At 42.5% G+C, this 27,474-nt stretch overlaps 2 protein-coding genes across 2 annotated transcripts in view; one reads left to right on the forward strand and one right to left on the reverse strand.

Moving 5' to 3' along the window:
• Nucleotides 1-7,987, forward strand: part of MIA2 (MIA SH3 domain ER export factor 2) — a 34,197-nt gene extending 26,210 nt beyond the window's left edge. Inside the window, exons 23-29 of the mRNA XM_026051753.1 lie at nucleotides 408-490; nucleotides 840-971; nucleotides 2,976-3,134; nucleotides 3,441-3,581; nucleotides 6,063-6,139; nucleotides 6,551-6,785; nucleotides 7,540-7,987. Coding sequence (XP_025907538.1) covers nucleotides 408-490; nucleotides 840-971; nucleotides 2,976-3,134; nucleotides 3,441-3,581; nucleotides 6,063-6,139; nucleotides 6,551-6,785; nucleotides 7,540-7,688 — 976 coding nt within the window. The 3' untranslated portion in view covers nucleotides 7,689-7,987. The remainder of the gene's footprint in view (nucleotides 1-407; nucleotides 491-839; nucleotides 972-2,975; nucleotides 3,135-3,440; nucleotides 3,582-6,062; nucleotides 6,140-6,550; nucleotides 6,786-7,539) is intronic.
• Nucleotides 7,988-11,292: 3,305 nt separating this feature from the next.
• On the reverse strand, nucleotides 11,293-27,468 carry FBXO33 (F-box protein 33). Its single transcript, XM_026051808.1, has 4 exons — nucleotides 27,446-27,468; nucleotides 22,200-22,310; nucleotides 16,497-17,182; nucleotides 11,293-13,605 (listed from the first exon to the last, which is right to left on the reverse strand). The coding sequence occupies exons 3-4, from the start codon at nucleotides 17,113-17,115 to the stop codon at nucleotides 13,334-13,336; spliced, it is 891 nt and encodes a 296-aa protein (XP_025907593.1). The 5' UTR covers nucleotides 17,116-17,182; nucleotides 22,200-22,310; nucleotides 27,446-27,468; the 3' UTR covers nucleotides 11,293-13,333.
• Between the last annotated feature and the right edge of the window lie 6 nt (nucleotides 27,469-27,474).

Raw genomic sequence — 27,474 nt, forward strand, 5'->3', positions numbered from 1 at the left:
TACTGAATGAATTTGCAGTTTAACCCAGAAGTTAGTACTTAGTTACCAGATCCAGTGGGATGAGTGGGAAAAGAAAGGGGAAAAAAAAAACCCTTCRTGTGAAAATACTGATATTTACTGTGAGCTCTATAGTACTTGTGAGAATAATGCCATGCTAGGAACCTTGACTCTAACGTGCCACTTGAATTTTTCAATTGTTGTTTAAATAAGTGTARGGGAGCGCCTTGAGGAGTTCTTAAGTATCACAGAACTTTGAATTATCTGTTTYATTTTTTTACTTAGTTATGGAAAGTAATATTTTGGTCTATTAATAATTTTAATAAAAACATTAGTAGTAAACAGTGTAATGAAATACAACCTTTGTAGCTTCTGGTTATTTCTTTCCTTTTTTTGTTGTTTATTTGCAGATTAACTGAAACAGAATTTAAACTTGACCTTTTAGAAAAGGATCCTTACGCTCTTGATGTTCCAGTTAGACCCTTTGGCAGAGGTACAGTATTGAATTGTAAAACAGAGCCTTTTTTTCTGTTGGTTTCTGGTTTTGTTTCCCAAGACCACACATGTGTAATTGTTTGAAAACTCTTGGCCTGTGTATGTACAAATAACAGTTGTTAAAACAAAACTGGGTCGTAAGTGACTCGAGGTTACTTCAAGTATTTTCTTGAAACTGAGAATGTGGGTAGTATCAATGAGAGTAGACTGCAAATATGACACACGTGGTGATTCAGCACAACTCGTATTTATGATCCAATTTAAAGTTCACCTGAGAAGTTAATTACTTTATGCAGTTTGTTCAACTAAGTATTGTGAACTTGAGTATTTTGTTTTAACTGTTCCAGAGCATTCCCCATATGGACCCTCACCAATGGGCCGGCCTTCATCTGAAACAAGAGCTTTTCTTTCCCCTCCAACTTTATTGGAGGGTCCTTTAAGGCTTTCACCTATGCTTCCAGGTGGAGGAGGAGGAAGAGGTACAATTCTTAAACTTGAACACGTATCTATTCTGGATTTCTCTCTCCTCTGCTGTAAACCTGTCACACCTTTTCCTCTTGATGGTGACAAAAAATACTAAGCCAAGCAGCTTATTAGAAGCAATTGCTGACATTAAACCCTTCTCAGTTTTCAGTTGCTAAAACTGTCTGRTATATAACACCAAAATGGAAAGTTTAGTTAATACTAGTGGGTCATTTGGGTAGATTCACTTCAAAGCAAAGGTTGAGAAAAGTGAAGAATCAAACTTAGTCCATCATGTTTTATTTCTTGGACAAACAGGATTTGCTGAAATAAGCTTCCAACTTGAAGGTGAACAAGAACAAGTTAGTTCTCTGAAGAAAGATACTGTCATTACAGTGGTCCAAAGACTGAGAGAGAAGGAGGAAGAATTTTGTTATAAAAAACATAGTATGGTTTTATAGGACTGATTAAAAAAAAAAATTATGCAAGTAGCTTTTCATCCAGAAAATATTTTGTCTCATTTTGCTTGAAGTATTAAGCAAACTCTGTACAGGATGACAGTTCCTTCCTTAATAATGAAAGGAAAAAGAAGATAATTTGATGAAGTTAGAGTAGAATGCAGAGATTCAGGAATAGTTGAAGGCAAGCTGTGGTGTTATGGATGGAAAGGGAAGAGCACCAGTTCTTATTGATGTTTTTGCAAATACTGTTCATGGAGTTCAGTCATCTCTTACAGGTGGTGAAGAAGCTGCTGTTGGCTTCGTACTACTGCTGTGCCAGTTGGCATCTGAAGTTAGTATTCCATAGGAAGTATGGCTAAAATCTTCAAGGGTTTCACCAATGAATTGATTTTAAAAAAAAAAAAAAAAAAAAAAAAAAAGCATTGACTATATATTCATTTTAACTCTTCATTAAAAAACATATCTAGTTGTATACAAGAATTGATTCACATTTTAAATTACAAGAAAACTGAGTCTGAATGTTCAGTCATAGCTATACCACACAAGCAGAATTTCTTTACTTTTATATATATATTTATATGTATGTACACACACACACACATATATATATATATAAAAAGAAGAATAGTTTTTCCTTGTATAGAGGCAGTAACTGAAGAATGTTTTTGTCCATATCTTTAAATTGTAGATGAACAGTGGGGAAGTGAGGAAGAATAAAAACTGCATATCAGAGTGCAGTCTTAACAAGGAAAGAGACTATCCTAAGGCATAAATATAGTTTGCTTCATAGTAGAGAACTAGTATAGCTAGAACAGATTAAACAACCACCTGTTTAAACTGCCATAACTGGTGACTGTAGTGCTGGTTTGGTTTTGCATAAAACAGAGAACGGTTTAATTTTCAGATTCTAGGGTAATTTTAGGACAGAAWACTAGGGAATGGTATCAGAATCCTGCATTTCTTATTTTTCCAACCAAGTCTTAGTTTAAAGGAGACTTACAAGTTTTCCATTTAGGGAAAAAAAGATGTTTTCAAGTATATTGTCAGAGTATTTTTCACTTGGTTATGTGTTTATCTAGTCATTTTATTATTTATTACTGTTTTTTAAAAAGAGAGCCAGAAGAGTTTTGAATGCAACATGGGTGTTTTTCTTCTGATGAAGATGTTAAMTTTCACCATGATGATTTCAGTTTCTCTGGCAGTTATTTTAGCATTAAGAACAACATTGACTGAGAAGGCACTAGTTTCTGTGATTTGAACAGGAACTCTTAAAATGATTTAAACAGTCTTTTGTAGGTTACACTTCTCCTGGACTACATTTTTTTTTCTTCTGTTTGTTTTGGTTTTGTTTTGTTTTATAAACCTTTGAATTATTTCTAGTAATAACAACTRGGCTGAGTCATCACCAGGCAGCTGGAGGGTCCTGTAGAGCCACATACCTCTTGTACCTTGAAAGTTTGGGCCTTCTCTGACCTATCTGGCTACTTTCAGACTTAATGAAGACAGTCATAGTAGGGAACTCATTTTTTGGGTAAATAACTGTCTAATTTTTTCACATAGGATCCAGAGGGCCAGGAACTACTGTCATGTATGAAGGCAGTAATGAAAGAGGAGAGCTGAGTTCTGATAGACTAAGTGATCCACACAGGCCACCATCAGATACTGGGTCCCTGTCTCCCCCCTGGGACAGAGAACGCAGGATAGTGCTGCCTCTACCAGGTAAAGAAAAATGCTTTATCAAGATGACTAAACAAGCAAGATGACTAAAGCTTTTGCTTTAATAATTTACTAGAAATGTAAGCTGTTGCATTGCATGTATGCCTGGTGGGATTCCTGTAGGCTTTTTTTTTTTTTAGAGAATGTTTGCCCACTCTGATTAATAATAAGTTTGGATATTTACAAAAACATTAAAGATCCAGGGAATCTTGAAAGTGTAAAGTGGTAGGAAATGAGTGAATACCTCTGTGAATCTTTACTCACCTGATCTGATTTTTTTTAAATTTCTTTTTTCCTCCCCAATATTAGGTGAACCTTATGCTGATTCAGTCGTTCCTCCTCCTCCTCCTCGAAGGCAAGACAGATTTCTTCCTAATCCTCCAAATTCTGGAAGACTTTCTGGTCCAGCAGAACTACGGACTTACAACATGCAGTCTTTTGATAAACCAGGTGGGCATTGCTTTAACTGCCTGCCATAACACTATAACTGCGTGTTCCCAGTGGATGAGTTGGCAGTCACGGGCCTCTGTTGGAGGGATGGGAGGGGTTTGAGGTTCATTCTTTCATCCTTCCCACCTTTGACTTGGCTTTGAACGTGTTACAGCCTCTCCCATAAGCCTTACCTTAGCACTAGCATTTCACAAATATTTACATTCGTTTCCATCTCAGTTTTGCTTGAGTTACAGAGATATTTTTGTCATTAAAACTGAAAGAATAATATCCAGTGTTTCAAGTATCCACTGGCTTTGAGTACTGAACTGGATGCTTGTGAGTCTCCTCCTTCGAGGTATTGACCATCCTTAGACTTTTGGTAGTTCAAGGTGCAGCTGCCCCAACTGAATCGCACATCCGTGAACCAGGCACCATTTCCTTTAAGGTGGCCAGTTATATAAATAATTATATAGAATCCAGTTTGTGGCACTTGGCAGTAAACAAGCTTAGAAGCCAAGTCACAGTGACTTCGATATTGTAGTTAAAACTGTCTGGGAGCTTCAAGTCTTAATACTTGTTAATGAGTTTTCATCACTATTTAATGCTTAGTAAGTCACATATACCCAAGTCATCAGCTGGGCTGTTAAACTCATCACACAACCTTTTCCACGCAGTGTTCAGTTATTATCTTTGACTAGTTTCTAGCAGCAGGAAGGAGAATCTTTGTTTTCATGGACCCTCAGTGTCAAATAGGAAATAGAAGGTTAACTTTCAGGTTAGCATTTTAGATCTTTACAGATTTCTGTCTGCTGGAGGATAGTTCTGCTCTTGTCCAGCCACTCACCTTCCTATCCCCTTTCTTAGCCCCCGTTTGCCCGGCTTCTTTCCCCTTACTGCCTTCCACCRAGGCCCTTCTCCTTCCCGCCCCTGGTGGTGCTGGAGAGCCCACGGAGCAGCCTGTGCGCTCGCCCCCTCGCACCCCATCCCAGCCGTTCCGCAGGCTGCAAGCAGCAGTACAAACCTGCTCCTCGTTCCCAGGTGGAACAAAAACTGCTGAGTGGAAACAGTGTTTGGGATACCTTGGGTGCCAGCCCCCTGCAAGCTGTAGAGCTTGTGGGCATGTTGCTTTTTAGAGGCGTGTAATTTAGCTGCATTTGGGTGGGTAGTGGTAAGAATAGCAAAGAAGGAAACCAAAACCACCCGTCGTCTGCCTGCGGAGCAGCAGCCCGTCTCACAGTGCCAAAAGCAACYCTCTAGCCCTAAAAATAGGGGAAGCTGCACGGCCTCAACAGGAGGACAGAATGCTCTTTAGTGAGAGCAAAATAATGTGTTTTCCTCAGGTGAAGTGGTTAACGCTGCAGAACTTTTAGCTGAAGCAGATACTTGGAGCGGGAAGTTTCTTGCGAGAAAGGTTCAAATTTGGCCAACTCTGAGCAGTTTGACAAGGATTTAAAATGGAAAGTATTACACAATCCAAGCATCAACAAATAAATATTCTGCATGTGAAATAGGCAGTTAAATGCTTCAGATTAAGTAACCATCTCTAGCAAAGGCAGGGACCACTTGACAACATTTAGAATTGAGTTTGGAAAAGGCTGAGAGAAGAGCTTTGTTTGCTTTGCACAACTAACCTGGAATGCAAACGTGTCACTCGCCAGAAGTTTTATTTCTCGTTTTACATCTTCTGCTCACAGTGACTCTGTTCATGCAGAAATACAAGGAAGCTGGATTTTCCAAGTCGGAGCTATGCGGGATGTTTTTTTGAGCTTTTGAAAGAAAAGGGTGATTTTAGTAGCAATCCAGTCAGACTTTCCTCTGAGAATTCCCTTTAATACATTTCTGCAGTCGTTTCAGACCATACTTGTTCTCAGGCAGGTATAAAGGTAAATGCACAGAGGTCTTATTTATCCCTCATAAACGAGCACAGCAAACATGGGGATCCATTACTTTTATTTCTGAATGCCCTTTCAGGACTAATACAGTACCTAAAGTCTCCTTGATGTTCGGTGCAGCTAAGAAGGGAATCCAGCATCTGTCATTTGCTGTCAAACTTCCTGCCAGGAATAGTTCTTGGTACCGRTGGTGGCTGCTCTGGCAGTGGCAGAGGGAAATGGGGATTCATTCACTTCCCACTTGGAGCTGAAGTGGGAATTCCCAAAGGAATAAGTCACAAGTTTGAAAAACACAGCAGCAGAAGGAAGGAGAAGAGAATCTGAGCAGCTGCTGTTAGGTTAAGTTACAGTGTTAGCAAAATGCACTTGTAATTTCCAACGGAAAAAATACATTAAAATGAAAGAAAACGCCTTGTTTGAGTATAGGGGACTGGTAAAGACTGCCACGGGGGTACACGTGTACAGACCTGGACAAGCTGAAGACTCCAGGCAGAGCTTTGTGGCCCAAGGCTGCCTGCAGAGCAGCTGCTTCGTGCGAGAGCGCCCGTAGCTCGGGCGAGGGAAGAGGGAAGGCAGCCCCGAGCAACTGGCTTCTCTCTCCTTGCAGATGGGCAGGCAGCTTCAGAAAGCAGTTCTCAAACGGAGCCAAGTGGAAATGGGATGAAGGATCATTCTAGTCTTGGCGTAAGTAGCTAAACGGGTGCTTGGTTTAAAGTTTCYGATTTAAAGTTTAATACTGTACCAAATATTTATGAGAATTTGTCCCTAGTATTCTGGTTGACCTATCTGTGCAGTCTAAAGGATGAATTATTATTCATACTTGTATCACAACGCGCACTGCCTTGTGAATTGTGGTACACCTTGTATAATCCTGTATATAAACCTATGTAATAGTAAACAAAGGTGAAGCCATGGTCAGGCTGATGGGCTGTACCTAGAGCTGTCTTGCTCGGGCACTCAGAGCCACACCAGGTTTATTAACCTGGTTTATTATTATTATTATTAACCATCCTGTCAGCCTGCAGCAAAAGGGGCTCGATGGGGTGGGAGATTTTCCCTCTCCCYGAGCTGACCTCTTGTTTCACGGCCTTGCAGAATTTACTCCCCGATGGATCTCTGGCACCCGGGGGCGAAGGGAGCAGCTCGGCCTTCGCCCCGCCGCCTTTCCCTCCCGTCCGGGCTCCGCCGCTGCCCATGGATTCGAGAGGAGCTTTCCTGCGCAGAGGCCCCCCCTTTCCTCCTCCTCCTCCTCTTCCTCCCCCTGGCATGTACGGGCCGCCGGAGTGCTTCCCAGGACGAGACTTCCCGCTTCCGCGGCCGCCCTTGCCAAGTAAGTAGCTCATGAGGAGCGATGCTCTGTGCAGGGGATGGATGAGCACGGGGGGAGTGCTGCTCCTCAGTTCAACCGGGAGCATCTTTGCTGGTGGGAGTCACTGTGCCTTTTCTCAGTTGCTCACATTGATAATGTTCTTTTACAAACACTGGCCTTGACCATAAAATACAAACACCTTGCAGCAGTTCAGGGGTGTTTCTTTGGAGGTAAGGAAGCACGTAGCTGCTTTCCTTAATCCATTTCTTCCTAAGAGGTTGTATCATTCATTTGCTTAAAAAGTCCCATCTTTRTAGGGGGAGTATTTCAGCTTTGCTGCATACCTCCCGTTGGGATATACTGGTGTCCGTACGACATTGCATTGGGGATGCCCCTGTTAATTGGTTCCCCTTGGAATTTTAGTGGAGCAAGATATAAATGTTAGACAGAAGGGCTTGTCAGTGTTTTTTACTGCTCTGTGCTCCACCTGTGAAGAACTAAGCGTTTTGTCTTTCCAAGTACCTCTGTAGTAAAGTAACTGGGCTGCCAGAGGAGCTGCAGGTGTCTGACCAGAGGAGGTGGCGGCAGCAGCACCTGGATAACAGCCCCGGCCACGGCACTCGCCTTGTGCCCGGGGGGCAGACGTTCCGCCTGCCCCGGGCTCCCGGCCTGGCTCCTGCAGCAGCACGGGCAGCTTGTTGGGCAGGCCCTGCAGAGCACTCGGCTTGGCGGGAGGAGCATTGCCATTAACTCAGCTCCTCTGCTCTTCACACAGTGCGAACTCCATTTCCAATGAGATCTTTTCCTCACTACCCACCTCCGCGACCTGGATTTTTGCCACCGCCGCCTCCTGAGAACAGGACTGAGCCCCCTCAGCCACCGCCATCGGCTGGGGAGCAGCCAGAGCCCCAGCACCAGACTTGACCGTGTTGAGTGACACAAGGTGCCGTTTCTGCCCTCACATGGGGTTTTTCTAACGCTCAGTTAAGTAACCGTTTGTTACTTAGGGATATATATAAACTACTTTGCTCAAATTGAAGCTTAATAGAGAATTCTCAGGATAGTATTTTGTAAATAAAGAATGAAGTAACTATGAATATTGTGAATAAGTGGTTTCTGTTGTACAATAGTAACTTTTAAGTATTTCTAATTTGAGTAATCTCTTCAGAGATGTATAAAATCAGGTGGGCAATGGTTTAAATAGTCCAGCGGCTTGTCCTTGTTAAGCTGTACAGGGGATCCTTGCATGCCAAAAGCTACACTTGCTTTATGAATAAAATGTGAAAATGTTTTGATTAATAAAAACCTGCTGAAAACGTAGCTGATGAGATGAACCTTTCCTTTCCCTGCTCCAGGCTGTGCAGTCTGTTGTGGAACTGCAGAAATAGCTGAGGAAGGGAGGAGGAATTCAGAGCGTTCCCTGCTTTATCCCTAGGCTCTCCCTTTCCTTGTAGGTGTCTTTGAGGTGCCGCAGAGCTTCACAGAGRGCAGCTGCCCTCCCAGTAGTGAGGAAGGGGAATGTAGGGCTCTTCCTCCCCCTGTTCCCAGCAGTGGGGTCAGCCCTGGGGCCGGGCCCGGCTCCGGTGCTTGGGGCGAGAGCAGGCAGGGCAGGGGCAGGTCTGTAACTGCCCCGTGGTGCCTGGTGGCCCCTGGAGCTGCTGCCCCTGGGAGGAGGCAGCGCTGCAGAGAAGGCCCCGCAGCTCCTGAAGCTGCAAGGGGGASACGTGGCAGCTCTGCCCTGCTTGCCAGCCGGCCTGCTCGCCAAGGGAATTGGGAGAGGTGGGATTCCCTATCCCAACTGCCCAGAAAGGCCAGCAGGGATGTACTCTTGGGAAAACATCCATAATTTTTATAAAACAGGGTCACTTAAGGAATGTAAGAGGCCTTTGCTATAGACTGTGTCTGCACATGTTTCGTTGTGGTAGCCAGGCCTTGTGAAAAGAGAGAAAAGTAAAAGGCAGGGGRGAGGAGGAGGCAAAAGAACCTGAAAAGCTTAAGCTTGAACCTGCAGAAACAACAAATTGTGTGTCCAAGCAGGAGGCTGGTTGTCTAGTTCTCCTGGGACGTTGCTAGTGTGTTAGGCAAGGCCCAGCTTCTTCACCTGCTTCATGTGACAGACATGGGGCAGGGTGTTAAGCAACTGCCTAGCTTGGGGGCAGCAGTTTTGGGGTAAGGCACCTTTAAAATACAGAGAGAAGCAGGCCTAGAAAAGCCCTTCCCYGAGCAGCAGCAGCACTTCCCATCCTCTCCCCCCACGCAGCCTCCCGCTTCAACACGGTTCAGGAGCCGCCTTTGCTCCTGCCTTTGCTCCACTCTCACCAGCCACCACAGCCCACATTCGCCCTCACCGAAACCTCTCCAGGGACCATTAGTGCCGCTGCCCTGCTCGGCCACGGCAGCTCTTCTCCTGCAGCTCACCAGCGCTGCTTTGCTCTAAACGTTATCTCAGCTGCTCTGCTGATCTCAGCTGYTTTACCAAACTTTTTTGAGGGCTCATTCTTGCAAATTATTCTCCTTTATGTTTCTGGTTTAGTCCTCAAAGCCATTCCCRTAAACCTTTGTACTTTGGCTCGTCACTGACCGATTCTGGCACCAGACACTTGAGGTTTGTCCCTGCTGAATGGTTTTAGCTGCTGTTCAATCCAGCTGTTACAGTGCTTTAGGCTCAGCTTTGCTTTCTGAAGACTCTAAGTCTGCATGAAAGCCCTGAGCTAAGTTCTAAAGGAAACTAATTTCACCTTTTTGCCCTTGATYTCAGTCTCCGGAACAGCCAGAATTACCAAGTACCAGGTAGAGCCATCAACCATTTTCTACTTGCAGAAACAAAAGTCATTAAGTTGATAATAAAACCATCACAAGAACCATTTTTTTAAAACTTGCCTTAAGGTTTGTGGGCTACTTAAGGCTGTCCCTGAACAAACGGAGCGCTGTCTCTGTGGAGGCCAAATCTTTATTCTAGCTCCTAACTCAGTTACCCGCCTCCAAACAACCCTGCCTTCCTCCACCCCAGCAGTGCAGGGCTTGCCCACAAGGATACATGAAGCGCGAGACAAAATAAAAGCTGGYGGGACTAGGAGAAGGCAGAACAAGCCCCGATTAGCTCATCCCACAGAGGCAAAGGAAGAATTTCTGACTTATTAATGGGAAAAAAAATGTGCTTTTACTTGCAAAGTAGCAGTTAAAAGAATTTCAGATTTATGCARAAAGAAACAGGACAAGGAAACGCCCCTGCACTGAACAAGCTCGGCCCAAGTGAGAAGTGTTTATGTGGGGGAAAACACCYGCTGCCTCAACCAAAGGCCTCCCAGCTTTGAGCCCTGAGCCGGGTTCCAGGGCACAGTGAATCCAGCAGGACTAAGCCGAGCTCAGTGTCTGCACAGAGGAAAAGGCGGGATCCGGTCCAGGCTTCCCTAACCCCGGGCAAAGCCAGGCGGCCGGCAGCGCCTCGTGCCAACCCTGTTTGCCGCCGCAGGACCGTCTTGCTTCGCTAGCCTTTGGTTTAAAATTGCTTCGCTTCTAATCTCTCTATCCTGATAATCCTAATTCAGACCCCTGCTAGAAACATTAACAGCAGCAACTACTTTTACATATTGCTAGAAAAAAAAAAATATTTTTTTTTGAAGCTTCTCAAGCTCCAAACTTCACCCTACTCATGACCAGACTCCCCATGCTTGAAAACCCAAGGGTCCCACAGCAGTTGGTACCTACAAGGAACTTGCATTCCCACCCAGACCCTCAGCCGCAGCAGCTGGGCAGTGCTCCTAACGGCCATCTACCCATACAGTAAAACATTATAGACAGCGTGGTTGTAACTGCAAGAACGGACAGGGCTGCACATCTCTACCGCAAGCCTCCCTCCTACTCCCTTATCCTGCCTTTGCAATGAGGAGGTTAATTAAAAGCAAAGCAGAAAATAGGTTAGACTGAAAAAATGAGAATGCATTTATATGGCAAGAGGGTAAGTAAGCAGTTCCCACAGCCTCACGGCCACCAGCTCGAGCGCGGCAGCACCCGTAGCTCTGGTTARGAGGTGACCCTGCTCCCTCCAGCCGGAGACACCGACCCCGGCAGGGCCACCCCGGCAGCCCCACGATGCAGAACCCCCCACTGCTGCCGCACCTGCAACGCTGCAGACGTGACTGGCCCAAGCCCGGTTCCCAAAAGGCTTATAAAACAGGAAAACAGGAAAAGGCTTATAAAACAGGWAAATAAATAAATAAATAAATAAAATCTACCTCCTCTTATGGCCCACACAGAGCCACTTTTCCTCTCGGTGCAGGTTTTTCCATGCCCTTGCCTGCATCTTGTCCACAGCACAGGGGATTCCTTAAGCAAGAGGCGACGCGGCTCCCGTGGCAGGAGGCCGGGAAGCGGGAGCGGCGACTTGGAGYACCGCACGCCGGGCACGGATAAAGGCCAAACTGAAGCGAGGTCGGTGTTCAGAGTCTATTTAATAGTGGGACATCAAAGAGCACTACACATTTCTCTAGAGCACATCAGAGTTTGATTTAAGCGATTGCAACGGATGCAGGGATTTCTCCAAGAGTTGTCTGCTATGTTCTATAGTCCACAATGTGCCGGATCACTCTAGTAGGTYGTATCGTGATATATTGCTTGTGCTGACTGCTCTGAGCAGCTGAGCGTTAGCCAAGCACCTTCCCCTCCCTCCCTCCGCCTCAAAACCCTTAACAAAGTATCAGCCAAATAGGAAAATTTTACGGTACAACTTATTTTAGACTCTAAATTTTGTTGACCTAAGCACAACGGGAGCTACCAGGTTATACACAGCTGCAGGATGATTGTTGCAGTTTAATTCTAAAAATCCTCATGCTGATACAATAAAATATTTTGTACAGTGATCAATTTTTAATGCTTTATTCATTGATTAAAAGAATATACATTTAACATAAACCATACAACATCAGTCATCAGTTCAAACATTCAGCTGGTTTCCTTACATTTTCTGTCAGGAGTTTTTTTTATTATTATTCTGATCACATTTATTAGATAAAATCTCACCACATCTGGCATATACACACACTGTGCCAGTGGATTCACTCTACTGATGTACATATAAAATCCGCATGGTATGTGCTCACTGGAGACAAAACAGCGCACACCTGTCAAAAGGTCATTTTAATATAAGATGGTAAAACCATTTGTAAAACACATATAAACTTTTCCATAAATAGAATCATATCTGGACATCTGTTGCATAAATTGTGTTTTCCAAAGCTTACAATATAGCAGCCAGGTCTCAGCACTGCTGGGCACCCACGTTGGCCACTTACTTTATTATTGCAGACTGTCCTTTAAACATTAAATGCACAACATTCGTACCACTTAAAACTGGGGTCAGGTGGAAGTCTCACAGAGACCACGTCTGTACCGCGGTTGCCCTGAAACAGTTAAATCGGCTTTTAAAGCCTCTCAGATATAACAAGATTTTAAAACATACTTCATGGAATGTTCTTCATGCATCGTAGCAGCTCATACCTGTGATAGAACAAGCTTTGTATCTGCTTCCTTCCCTTCCTTTACATTCACTATTCACAGTGAAACAGGTGCATGTTTGTGTAAGAGTTCTGAGGTTGCTGACTGAGCCACAGCACAGCTGTGTTACCACAGGTCGAAATTCGACCTTATATATTACAATCTAGCAGTATCTGGCTGGCCAGAAGCTGGCCGGCCCCTGCCAGCATGTGGGCACTTCTTCGTTTTTAATCTATTCTTTGGCAGCTGACACAGGCGCTGACAGAGAAAATCCAGTGACTCGGTTGCTAGGGATTTCACGACTAATGTTTGTTTGCAGGTGTAGACCTTGACCTGGATGGAGATCCTCACGGCTCTGCTTTTACCCCATCGGAGCGCGCGTTCTGCTTTATTCTGCTAAGCCTGAGCCCAAAGCTAACGGCTAAGGAACATGGCAGGGCATGGGATAAGCTGGGATGAGTTTAGAAAAGAACTAAAATAGAAAAAGAACAGAGAAAAACTAACGAGAAAGGCTGCAGCTTATGGAGTGGATCTGCGGGTGCCCGCACGGGAAGGGCTGCTGCTTCCCGGAGGCTGCGCAGGGCAGCGAGCGGGATCAAGCGGAGGGAAATTCCCGCTGGCAGCAGCCCGGGCGCCTCTGCTCTTCCCGCCAAGCCTCTTGGCAGCCTGCGAGCAGGTAAAGCGAATAACGACGGCGTATGAATGCCCCAGGCTATGGGTACTAGAAAGAGTTGGCTCCTGCGCACGGGACTCCGATTTAACAGTAAAATGGTTCAAAACGCAGTTACTCAATAAAAATAAAGTTAGCCGGCAACCTCAGACAGCCTTTGGCCGCAGACCTGTAAGGTCTGGTAGCCAAGTCCATTAACCGTGAAAGCCCTAAACACTGCCACTTTCAGCTTCTAAACCAATACCCGACTACGTTCTTTGATCAAGAAGTAGAATACACATAGATAATTCTATATAGCTAATACTGATTAAACACAGCACAAAAGGGGTTAATTCACGCTACTGAAAAAAAAAAACATAATAGGACCCTACTTGCATATGTAACCACAGGAATTGTAGATAACGAGCTAAATGCCTTCACTGAAGCTTTGCATCTCCCTATAAAAGTGGCGGGTGGGCTCAGTGAAGACGCTGAGCAGCTCTATGTCCATGACCGCGTGCCAGGGGCGCCCCAAGCCAAGGGATACTTGCTCTATGAGGTTGTGCACGGGATCCACGTCCTGGTCAGCCAGCTCGCCCTGGTCAAAGTCGATGCTCTCCTCTGTGACTTCAAGGACTTTCAGATCGGAGCCACGMAGACGAGCAATTGCAATGAGATTATGAGCCCAAACTGTGTAACCTAGGGAGAAAAAGAAACATTGCTCCATCATCCTCCTGCAAGGCACCTTATGAAGGGTTCCATCCCACAGCACCTCAGCATCTTTCCCTGCCCATCTGCCAGATAGAAGATGATGAGAATTCCCCTGCAGCAAAGCTCCTCCCTGCCCTCCTCCCTGAGTCATCAAGCCCTGTTTTGTGTTTCCTAGGGTAAAAAAAAAAAGGATAAAAATACTTCTGGTATTTTTTTTCCTAGATTTTTTTTTAAACCATCTGTAGAAAAAACAGACTTCTTTAYACCAACTTAAGCGCTATCTATAATTTCAGACCTCCTCCAATCCACCTAGTAGCATAAATAGGTAGAACTGAAGTAAGCAAACCAGTGAGTCAATGCATAAAAGGATCAATCTAAAATTGTATGAGGAAAGTGTGAGGAAAAAAACAAAACCAAAAACTTGACTTTTGATTTCATTGCATTAAAATTTAGAAACCTCTCCAGGCAGTAAGTCATATATATATATATATATATATATATATATATATTTTTTTTTTTTTTTTCCCTGAGCTTGTTATTATGCCTGCAGCCAAACATAATTATAAAGCTTCCCCCTTCTCCCCTGGGTGAGCACTAGCTTCCCTGTTTAGCAACATCTATTCCCCGGCTACCTGCTGGTTTTCTGTATGTTGGCCCCAGCAAACACCAAGTTCCCCCTTACTCAGACGCCAGGCAGAAACCACCTGAGAAATCCCCTTCTCAGGGGGGAGCTCTGCCCAATTAGTCCTTGCACTGCAAAGGAAAGGCTCGTTTTGCCTTCGCTCCCAGTCTGGCAGGCGCTAAGCACCGCACGGATTCCGCGCTGCGGCCTGTTTAAGTCTCTGAGGAAGAAAAACCAGCTGTGACTTGGGCTTCAGCAGGGCAATTAAGATACCTGGTTATGTCCGGGGCCACAGGAAGACACTGGATGCCCAATGGAGAAAGGACTTCTGGCCAGCCAGGAGAACTGATTAAAGAGAGTCTCGCTGCTGCATCTGTTACTTTCTCCTGCTGTTTAGAGGAGATGTCTGTAGTTGTCCTGTAAATGTGTTGCTCAAAGSACATCCTGGACAAGGAAACTTGCCCACATCCCTTTGGCTCATTTCCAGTGTATCAGGAATCAGGGACACGCTGCTTCTGCCATTCTCATCTGCTGACTCTTCACCCCTAACAGGATACTGCACCCAAGGAGCCACTCAAGCTGTACCCATCATATTCCTGGCAGGATTTGAAGGAACTCAACACTTTCCAGTTATGACTGTACAAGCAACATAAAACCTTTAATAGAGTTTTATGTTTTATCTGAACTTTCTCAGTAACTTTATTTGTATGCCAGATTATCCCACTCTGCTCCTATCCTACCTTGTCCATCCCCTTCCCCATCTTTTTCACACATTCCCTTCATCCCACAGGAAAACCCTTAAACCCTTCCCTAGGTTTCTTCTGCTTCTGAGGATGTCACCTTGTTGGAACTGATACTTCYCACTAATGACAGAACAAAACCTTTAGGCATCCAATGAAAAGTATTTTTAGGGTTTCTTTTCTCCTCCTCTTTTGGCCACTGACAAGTGGCAGCCAATGCTGTATCTAGAGCTAAGTCCTACTCAGGGCAAACTAAAAGCTCTGAAAGGAAGAAAACCTCCTTTCCTCCTGAAGGAAGCTTGGCAGTGTCACAAAAAGCCTTAACAAGTGGCACCGAAGTTCATTATTTGGCAAACAGCAGAAGACACAAGCGTGAGGATAAGTTCCTCTACTGCAGCATCACAGCATCCTAGATCTTTCCTCCTAAGAATWTTTCCTTACAGGAAAATATACCCACTGCCATATATAATCTGCGATCTACAACGTCCAAGAAGTCCCCTGAATAGCTCAAAGATAAGGAGGTTTATAAAAAGCTTCTCCTATRAAGGGGGGGAAGGACGTGAATTCCTGTGCCTGGGGAAGGGAAGTACTTGGCCATTCCTTGCCCAAGGCCTCTCCTGCATCTGTCCAAAGAAAAAGCCCAGCGACCAGGAAGTGCTGCCCAGAGCTGCAGCTGCTGGCTTGCCAAGAGCGCTGCACAGCACCAGATACTCCACTGAACAGGCCCGGTCTGCGACTAGACAGGAATGACAGGCCCAAAGGCACATTTCCAAGCTGACAGGGCACCTTGCAGGACTCTCCTGCATTAGGATGGTTACTTTCAGATAACATTTAAAAATCTCTATCAAGCCCTCAAACTTTTAACCAAACATTGAAGACAAACTGCTAAAAACTGCACTTTATATAGACCATTTTTACATTATTTTATAAATTTGGTTATAACATTGGTTATTTGCCTTAAATTTGCCTGGCAATTGTAACTTTCAGCAAGTAGCGTACTTGTTACAAAGCTGAATGCAGAAGTGCAAGCCTCTTTCCATTTAAAATCATATACCTAATATATAGGTGATACAAACCTAGCTGTGGCATTACTTATAAAACACCAATGCACTCAGCAGGGCAATCTCCTCCACATAWTATTTCTTTTCCACTCTTAAAACAGTACAGTCTGAAATTCCTTTCACTGCCTTCATCTGCTGGCAAAGTGTTACCAATACAGCTAATAAACTTCCTCCCCTCAGCCTTGGGGGATTTTAATCCATATTACTCACGAGCAGGAGGCACAACCATCTCATCCTAACAGCAATGTGAACTCATGGTAAAGCAGCAAGTGTTATCAGTGCTCATGTTCTCATACCCAGCCCCAGCTGCCAGACATGAAAATCTTGTATAAGTTACAAGAGCTTATGCTTTTTGCCACTTTTGAGCAACACTCTCACTAAAACACTATGACTATAAAGGCTAGAGCATTAAAATTATTTAACTCACATACTATACGAATGCAATGTGTTACCTACCATGAACAGCTAGAAGAGAGAGTCTTGTGCACCTCCAGGCTAGCAAGACAAGTGGATCTTCATTCCGGTTGTCACTAAGATCTGGGAAGCCTGACATATCTATCACATCATTCATTAGTATGAAATGAGTGAGGAACTTGTCGTACTGCCTGGATATGAGATCAACAACGGCCCCTGAAACACAAGTGATGTAGCTGTCAAAGTGAATCCTCTCTAGGGGGATACTGGGCTTAAGAATCCTTAACATATCATCACTCTTGACATCGAAGGCCATTATATAGACCCGAAGGTTGGCGCTGTTGCGTGTCAACGCCTTCCAGTTCTCGTCTTCTGGCATACTGTCCAAGGACTTGTGCATTATGGAAACGCTGTGYACCAGAAGAGACAGTCGATGCAAAGGCACGTGGTTGCTGTCAGCCAGGACTCTCGCCATCTCCGCTGTAAAATCACAGAAATCCAAAGCGAGCGAGCGCAGGTTCACGAAGCGCTCCAGTTCCACCGCGGTGATCAGGGTGGTGTTCCCAGGGATGTGGTTGTCCAGCAAGCTCAGGTGTTCCATGGTGTTGGCTATGGGGTTCGACAAGGAGGACAACGACGTGGGAGTTACTATTTGGAGCATGAACCCACAGGAGAGCCATTTCAATTGCCTGCTATTGCCTAGGATCTCTTCAAACAGCTGTTGTATTCTGCAAGTAAAAAAACAAAACAGATGATGATGCTATTAAGCATGSTTTAGTCTCACCAATGCATACTAAACTATTTTTACTCAAGAACTATTGTTCCTTTTATGACTTACTCTGCAGGAAGGTGCTACCATGAGGGTTCTCATGAACTACAAGTTTTAGTGACCGACTCTGCAGACCTCCCATAGCAATTTAACCTTCACTGCACTTAAAGGGTCAAAATCACAAACGAGCTTGAGAAACACTATGTGCTTTATCTTTTGCAAACAGCGGTGCCATCTCAACCTTCATTTCATGTTTCCCAGCACACATTTTAACATCCTCCCACGCACATACTAAGGCTATGCAAATAKGAAAACCTTTTAAAGTTCTTATTTAAAAAAAGAAAACAGGTTTTGTATTTGCCTAACTTCTTCAGGACTGCAAATTCAGCTTGACAATAAAACYGCTTCCACTGTAAAGTGGGAGAAACTTGGTTTTGAAGCTAAGTTAGAATCATCTGAAACCAAGTGCCTGATTTTTCTTATTAAAAGGCAAAAAACCTCCCCACAAAAACACACACACACACACAAAGATTCTTGAAATAATCCCAAATTCMGGGATGAGTGACAAATGACAGGGTTTTCAAGCATCAACAGCTTTGAGTTATACCACAACAACTTGGACCCAGGAGCAGCATTTCAATCTCAAATATCGATGACAAAACCACTTATTGTATAGTATGATTATAASGCACTTACTGTGATGCATAGCCCCTTACTTTTTTTTTTTTAAATGGAAGTTCTTCTGCATTAGGTACTTAATTTAAAAAGGCAATAAAATATTTTAAGATGAGTTCTAGTAGTAGAATTAAACTCCGCAAGTCTCCTCTAATGAAATATTTCTCAGGCTCCATCCCACAGCTGGTAGGGCACAAAACAGTCCCTCTGCCCTAGTACCAAGTGTTCTTTGAGCAGACACACTCTCAAGGTCTGGCCAGTGAGAAGGGAAGTTCATCTTTTGAGCCAGGCTATGACAGCTCCCTCAAGCTTCAAGAAATATGATGTAAATGCATACAGTACAAAATTAACACAAGCTCCCCTGGCCCAGATCAGAGAACCTTTTGCATGGAACATCTTTTCCTTTGTTAGGAGTATCTGCATTTATCACACACCTAACTGAGCTCAGAAGTTTTATAAAGTGTTTTAGCCACATATCTAAATAAGACAGCATGCAGAGAGAGAAAGAAAAAACAAAAAAAAACAAGGTCTATGTAGGCCAGTATCCTGACCRAGAGCAGAGAAAGCCCTAGATATGGAAGAGCGATGGCACAAGGGAAGAACACAGCGACACTTCTTGAAGACTTCTGCACATTTTCAAAAATTTGCAAACTCGAGACATCCTGAATCAGAGGTGCCTTTATGTATTTAGCAACTGTAAAGGAACCTTAGATCTGTGAGCTTGCCCCATCTCCTCTTTAACCCCACAAGCTTTTAGCAGCCAATACATCCAATAATAAGGAATTCTGGAGCACAGTCACCCCCACTTCTTGCTTGCTCAGAACCTACTACCAAGTCCCTCTGATGTCCCTTATTTTTCTATATCAAGAAAGTTAACAAATTAATCCTTATTCACCCTCCATGCATATGTGCTCTTCCTTCTGCCAGGAATTCCCTGGATTTGCAAGGCATGAATTGCCTTTATGACTAAAAGAGTTGGTGTCATTACTGTATTTATCTATGTACTATTATATAAATCAAGGAATATTTTATACTGTTTTGTCTGGTCTAGTCAGCCCTAAAGCCTAYAGCTCTTCCAGATCTTTCCTTATGGGTTTTTTTTTTTTTGTTTTGTTTGCTTTTTAATTGGCAGCTGTGACAAATTAACTCAGGTTTAAACAACAGGTTAAGAGTCACAGATAAAGAAGCTCTAAGAGAATGTAGGAATAAAAYAGCAGAAATCCGGTGCTACTTGACCCAAGGTCACTTAATTTTGTCAATTTGTTTCAAAACTATTTCTGCTGATGTTTAAGTCTGAGGCAGATCCTCCAATGACCTCCCCAAACAGAAAAATTCTACCAAATTTGGTTGAATTGAGAGGTTTCTACCTCCCAAATTTCTCCCACAATTAATGCAAAGACTCCCCCATCTCAGCATACATGTTCCTGAAAGACCCTGGGACCGTTGCTGCAGTGACATACTGCACTTGGGAATATTCCAAGCAGTGAGATTTAACAGAGCATGTATTATTTTACAAAGCTACTGAAAAGGTGACAAAATAATCCCAAGATGTAAATATTCAGAATACCAATACCACCACCTATACCTCATTTAAAATGTGCTTGAGGTAACTGAAAACATTTAAGTTTAAAACATTATTCCTCTAGGATTTATGCACTTTAACAATGAACAGGAACAGGAAGTAAAAATACCTACATTTTTATCTAACTTTCTACTTTTTTTTTTATCTAACAAAAACTTTCAAATATCCTAAGGGCTTTTTTGCTCTTGCACAAACTTATACAAGTCCTAATTACGTGACTGCATCAAGCTGGAGTTTACAAGAATAATTTGAACTGTGTTCTAAACTTTACATGCATGAAGGGAATTCTCAGACTCAGCACTCTATTATCATACCAGCTTACACTCCTAGGGTGCAGTGCAGCAGCCCATTTACAGAACTTTAAGAACTCTAATTTAGTAAATATAAACACAGAACATAAACAAAGCTCAGCTCAYGCAAGAAAACAAAATTTAAGCCAGTGATTGCTCAGCAAGAGTGATTAGTTTCTCTTTGGATCCTGCAAACAGAAGGCAGTCATGTTTTGAGATGCTTGTCATCACCCTGAAGCACACCAATGACCAAGAGAAAAAAAAAATCCTACAAACTACAGAACTTTCACAAATAAATAAAAAGACCATTTTCAGAGTCAGAGGACAGACCAAAGCCTGACTAGGCAGTGTCAATTACTGTTTAAGGCCAGARAATGGTCCTACCAGTAATGAAACGCATGGATGGGCCTGGACAGGAAGCAAACATTACTAAAAGGTCCATATGCTGCCCATTAATTAAAGACTATCATAGTGTTAGGTTTAGTAATAGAGTCTAAACTAACTCCTTCGGAAACAAAACTACCTGAGCCACATGGATTAACCATGAAAAGTAGATTTCAGAAAGCAAAGTTTAAGTGACTACTTTTTATTCAGCTCGAGACAAATGTGCTATTTAGGCTGAGCTTCCACACCGTAACAAACTGAGTTGTAAAGAGAATTTTAGAAAATAACCAGAAACTCTCACATAAAAATGGAAAAAAACACCACCAAATCCATGTATTGCACATGCTGATTACTACAAAGGTAGGTCCCTGAAAATATGGTGCAAGGCCCTTTCCCAGCATAATTCTTAGCTGTTATTAGATGGGGTTCTGTGCTGAGATTTCACTCAAGGTCTGTTGGACCCRCCTTAATGCTTTTAAGGTTTAAATGTTAATGTTTTAAGGTAGTGCCATGTTTTTCTTTCCCGAGCGTTTGAATTGTAGGAAGCAACGGAAAGTTTACTACCATACAAGTTCCAAAATCCTCAACTATCAATGGCCAACTGTCTCTGCAGGCTGCCCAGCATCTTTCAATGGGAGGTAGCAGGATCCTTGCTGGCGTTCCAACTGATCCGAACACCCAAGTGCAAGAGACAACACTAAGAAGCCATAAGGATTTATCTCCTGAAGTACATGCTACTACTGCAGATGATGTTTGCACTGATTTGATTTAATTTTAAAAGAACTAGCAGTTTTTCCAAACCCACTGCTTTATTATCTATCTATATATCTCTCTCAAGCAGCATTTGTTTGCTCATTCCAGTATGTGCAAAGTATGTCAATATCTATGTGAAAGATTAACTTCACATTAGATAATTAATGAACTTTCAATGTCTCGGCTCAGAAGCATGCATACTATGAATAGCATTTTTTGTTATTTGTTTGAAGTATTTAGCTGCGTACTCAGCTGCATAAACATCTGCTTAAATAGTTCTTTAAGCCYCTGGCAATAATATAATTGTGTATTTTTTAAACTTCCCACAAAGAATACTAAAGAAGGAGCTTTAATCAAGCTATCTTTTACTCACACACAGCACTCCCATACCCATGTTAAGGAGAATCCCAAATTGCTCCAAGTTCTACATTGTAAGCATAACAGGATAACAAAGACAGTATGGGATACATAGCTGTGTTTGCATTTTTTTGCAAATTTAAGTCAGAAACAAAAAAGTTAATTAGTTTGTGTTCACATACACACACTGATCTGATAAAGTATGTAGGTTAATCCTAGAACTACTAAAAAACAGTAAAGTGCAGTCTCTAGAGAAGCCAGACTTACTCTACTCCCAAACTACCGGGGGAAAAAAAAAATTGACCAGGTTTAATGACAGTACTTTAGCTTTCCTCTGTAGAAAGCTTTAACAGAACTGCTGAAGTGTTCTGACTRTAATTGTTTAAGGACTGCACTGCAGTTTAAATACAGCAAGCTAAAATACACCTCTGAACTAAACAGGCACATTGTAAACTAAGATTTCCAAGGAATTCTGCAAATATATAACCAAGTTTTGAGATATAACTCAAATAATGTTTGTACTTCTATCTTCTTTCAAGTGTACTTGTKGCATTTCCTCAATATTCTGATGTCTGGCATATAGTTGTGAAATGCATCACATGACTTCCCTTTCCCATTTCTTCATGCTTTCTGAGAGTAACAGCAACTGAGGTACTGTTAACAAATCCCTGGCTCTCCCTCCTTGCCATTAATATAGCATGTTTTCTCGAATGGAATGAGAACAGTAAGTATTCTCACCCGGGTGCGAGACAAAAAAAAAAAAAAAAAAAAAGACACAAAACCCAGAGCTTGCTTCATGTAAATACTAAGGGGGGAAAAAATAAAATAAGAATATAATTTCTTAACATTTTTATCCTATTAAAGGACCTGAAGCTTGGTCAGGTATCTCAGAAATGAAAAGCTAAGGATTCTAGTAACTTATAAACAGAACTTACTGCTTAATCTTTTTGCCATCAGGGTCAACCTTGCCGAGGTATGTATTTGATATACTTCCATGTTGCTGCAGAATGCTTATATCCCCAAAGAGACTTAATTTCTGGAGATTCCTGAAAAAAAAGAGCAAGAACAAAAAGAGATTTTTATAAAAGGCCAAAAAACTGCAGGGAATCATTCTGGGTTAAGTCAGACACATGCAAAAAATTACACACTATTCCATGGAACATACAGGCCATTCTGGGAAACATCTTACTGTCCTAGAGGCAGCACACAAGGGACTCCAAACCCAAACTGAAGGGGGAAGAGGACTACGCAAACAATTGAAGGCTGCTACAAGAACAAATGCCAGTTCTCTATACGCTACAGAAGTGGAGACATGAAAGTGATGGTAGTTTTAGAGTACAATTCAAACACTGCTTTGCACTTGATAGTTAGCAGGGCAAGAACACCAGTCAAACTGCTAACGGCTCCAAGAGCTGAAATCATCTCAAGATGCAGATAGCAATTAATCTGTAGCTAACCGAAGCAGTGAGTTATATAAGCCCTTATTTTCACTAGCTTACAAATCATTGTCAATTCTTCAGATCTCTTTCTAGGAAAATACAGTAACCAGTAGGAATGAAAAATAAACAAACAAACCAACAATCATTATAAGTGTAAATTTATTTATATATATATATATGTGTATATATATATATATATATATAGGTCAAATTCTACATTTTCAAGTAATTATGAATTGCAGTCTGTAATAGCCTTTTCCTTTTACTGCATCTAAAATTTTCCCATTTCGAAGCATCTAACATTAAATAACTTCATTCCACTTTCCTGAAAGTTAATCACTAGTTACATCTGCTACTTATTCATCTCTTCCACTTGGACGTGGTAACATCACTGACAATATTTTGAGCTTTCTTTTCCTCAAAAGCTGTAGAAGACAGCTTGGTATGACAGGGAACACAGCAGAAACAGCCAGCATTGGTGTTCACAGTCAGTGCCACAATCAAGCCTCTATTTTCTACTCTCAGTGCCTTAATTCCGAAAGCTGAGAGCGCAAATGGAATCTGCAGAATCATTTTGAATCACCTATATCTTGCAGAGAACTTGGCTTTGCACTATGCATATTTCCACTGAAAGTGACTGTCACATATTAATTTTAAAGCCACCAAGCCACAGGGCTCACAAGACACTACTCATTAGTATTCTAAGACAGTTTTACCCCTCCATTTCCATTTTATGCACTACAGAGATACACAGAAAACTTCCACCTCAAAACTTAGGCAATGAAAACATGAACCATTTTTTTTTTCCCAAACATAACAGCTTTTACCATCAACAAATCTGACTATGGTTCAAGTTCAGTATTTGATTTTTGTTATTCTTCACAGTGCCATATAATCTCTGTTTCCCTCTCATCTGTGTTCCATAGAGTCCTATAGTGGCATCTTAATCATATCTACACACACTGCTCAAAAACAAAACAAAAACACTAATTTTACAGAATTTTTCACTACTGAAAATATCAAGCTTTAGTTTTGCTATGTGTTTTTTCTGAACACTCATTCTGCACTTTCCTGTTCTTTGGTGGGGGCGGCGGGAAGGCCTTGCTTCCCATAACCATTCAACACAAACACAGGAGTAAGACACTTATTTACATTATTTTTGCCAATTACAGCTGCCTGCTCCAACTGAAGAGAAATGTTGGAGAATCTCAAATACTGTCTCCAGTGACAACACAGGCTTTTTGGTGACTCTGCAAGATAAATACTTCATTTAAATACCATAGTTTTACTGTAATTTGGCTCTTTTGTTTCCACAGTGACAATCTTAAGTGAAACACAGAGGAGGGGAAAAATATATATATATATATAGAGAGAGACATATAGCTACACCACAACACCTTCCTATCCTCTTTTGCAAGCAGCTAGAGGAGAAGCTATAYGCCTCAATTTCACAGGTGCATGAAGAAGGGATGCACAGAAATTTCCCACTGCTTCAAGAGGCCTTTCTGAGCTGCTGCATACAGTGAAATGACTCACAGAAAGTTCGTCACCCTCCCACTTGGCATTCGTTTAGACCTTAGTGTAAAAAATCAGCTTGTGAAGGCAGAGATCATTAGCAACTGCCAAGAGCCACGAAGAAACAACTTGTCCCTCCAGATCCTATTAAAACACGCGCACACACAGGAACTAGGGTATTGATGATTTAACAGAGTAGTTTTTAATTTTGCTGCAGTCACTGTCATAAAGGCAGCAGCTCAACAGTCAATGGAAGAGATACCTGYAGATCACTGTAAGGACTAATATAATACTTTGAATTTAAGTAGATGGTTTAATTTTAGAAGGTGGTCAGATCCTCTTGGTTCCRGAGCTCTTAAAGCAGTAGTTTGGARCAATATGCTRTCCCTTGCAAATGAAATTTTGCGGTGACTTGAGCTCTACTGCAAGCATGAACTGGGCCTAAAATGTATCTTTTTGGATAAATGACTGCCAGCAGCTACATTCGTCAGAATGTTACCACTGTTTTTGACTATTTGCGTGCACTTACCGAGTTTCTTAAATCTTTCCAGTTGTAATTATCAAAGGCTGCTCAAAAATATTTTTCCAGAGCCTTAACATGCAGATTTTTAAGCAAATCTGCAACTTCATAGAGTACAGAAAKTGAATACTTCAAGGAGCAGAAAAACACCTCATTACCTTCCTATATAAAGAGAGTATCTAGAAACTTCGTTAATGAGTAGTGTGACAACTCTTGCCTGTAGTCCTTTGGTATTATAAGTCCCCAAGGAGGCCTCTAATGACGATTTTTTTTTTTTTTTATTGTAGGGTGCTGTTGTTGTTGTCGTCTCTGTATTGTATAAAAACAACTTTAAAATTGGGTAATCTTGCTGTGGACTTAAAGAGCAGCACACAGTTTTACAAAAACAGATTTCTGTTTAGTTAYGAACTATAAGGGGGAAGTTCTTCAAATTTCTCCACCAAATGGTCACCGTAAAACCTGACAAGATTTATGAAAGAATGGCCTTGTTTTAAACAAAATTCCAAAAGACAGCATTTACTGCGATTTAAATCATGAGAGAAGTTAGAAACCTCCGTTTCCACTACTTTAGAAGTTAAATAGCTCTCCTATGTACAATCCCATCCTGCAAGTGTAACAAGGAAATATTAATTATCCTTGTGTTACAGATGAATAAACAGAAGCAAAGGGACGGGGTTGCAGCCATTCCACGGCCCGGCAGCACAGCTGGGGCCAGCACAGGTATAAATGCACAAGGCAGAAAGCACCCTCTGACCGGCCACAACGCCTCCAGTTTACAGATATGGGCACAGTAAGAACCAAACTGCAGTGTGGCTTGGCTTAGCTTTCCTTCCTATCTCATTTCAATCTTAAGCTGCTCGTTAAACTAAAACCAAGTCTTCGAGGTGCTACATGTAGAAGAATCAGCTACTGGAAGTTACTGTGCAAGAAAAAGAAAATTGGAGGAGGAAACTGAAGCAGACTAAAGCTCATCTATTGACAGGGAAGAAAAAAATAGTCTATGTAAAATGTAACCTGGAATAAAATGTTGTGTGTTTAATGTRAACTCTCCCCTTCAGCCCTCTCCACACAGACACTTCTCAATTGCTCACCAAAAAAATGCCTGCTGCAATAACCAAGTATTATGTTTCCCACTCTGTATCACTCATTTCAAAACAAAACAGCAGAATGCAAATAACTAAAATCAGCAAGAAAACACAGTAATGTAAAATTCTATCAGCTCTGATAGCTTTTTACCTGTAGYTTACCACAGGAATTATATTAATCTGCTGGTGAGTAGGTACTGGAGAAGCAATTATTTCTGGTGAACATTTTACAGCAGTCTCGAGCARCGCAGTGCAAACAGAATTTGCAAAAACACCTTTAAAAACAGATGTTGCCATACAAGTTTCTGARCAGGTCACAAAAGCAAGTCTTTTTCATATGAAAAACTGTATCACATAGACTGCTCGCAAAGCATTCAATYATGATAGTCTCATATTGTAGCGATGGTGGTGGGGAGAATTAGCTTTTTTGTTTGTTTTTCAATGAAAATCCAACATAACAGTTTCTGGAGATTATTTGCGTAAAAACTCCAAWTTACGTTGCTGTATTTGCCTCAGGTCTCATATGTTACACCATGATTCTCATCCTGAGGATTCACGGGGCAAGAAATAAATGACAAAGAAAGATGAGTCTGGACCAGCGAGTCATTTCCAGGAATAAGGTTTGTGCCTCGCARCGCCCAGATAAGACCACGACAGAGCAGAGTAACTGAAAGTGAGACTTCTCACATCACATTTGCATCCATCTAGAACAACGAGGAACTGCAGTTAAAGCYCTCTTGCCACGATTCAAAATAAAGAGGAGAATAAATAAATAAATAAAAGCCTCAAGCTGCTCTGTGATCCCTCGGGAATCGAAGATGGGTGGTGGCCACAGGACGACTCAACTGCACACAGTTTTGCAGCAGCCATCTGTAAGTTTTAGCTTAGGTGAATTACACACAAGAATACTGGCAGCCTATTTCCCAAATAGGAGGATCTTTGTGCACGCGGAGGKGAAATAATATTAGCCATTTCCTACGCCGGGATCTGCACGGCTTCCCAAACACATCATTACCAAACCGCAAGGAGCTCTGCCTCCCTCGCTGGCCCAGGTGCTATCTAGGGGCCACGTACTACGATGAGCTCTGTTTTTTTTTTGTTTTTTTTTTAATATATATATATATAAAAAAAATCTTTACACCTATACAAATAAACGGCGAGCAATTGCTCCCATTTTAAGAAACTCCAGCCGAGGAAATTAAGCAGCTAAGTCAAAACAAAACTGCGCAGGAGCAGGACACAGGCACATCTCAAGTCCAAGGCACAGAAAGAGACTTCTAATATTTAAGCTAACGCATTTAACAAAACCCTAAACGCGGTAGTTTCCGCAGCACAGAAACCGAAACTTTGTGCTGCTCACAGCTGAGGCAAATCCCGGTTTACCAGGTAGCACAAAGGCCGGCGCGCAAGCTCAGCCCTAGCTGATCCCCCAGGCTGGAGATGCGGAGTATTTTAGGAACGGGGGTGTTTTCTCCATCCAGACCCCCCCCCAATACGCTACAATTCCAGCCCTCCCGTTATTTCCCCCGCCTCACGCAGCACGGCCCCCCCACCCCCGGGCGCTCCCGTTTCCGCGGTCCCCGTGGCCGTTGGCGGCCGTTGGCGGCGGCCGTTGGCGGTACCTGTTGTTGCGCACGCTGCTCAGCACGCA

Source organism: Nothoprocta perdicaria, unplaced genomic scaffold (genome assembly GCF_003342845.1).
Source record: "Nothoprocta perdicaria isolate Ctin4 unplaced genomic scaffold, notPer1 scaffold_8, whole genome shotgun sequence".
NCBI lineage: Eukaryota > Metazoa > Chordata > Aves > Tinamiformes > Tinamidae > Nothoprocta > Nothoprocta perdicaria.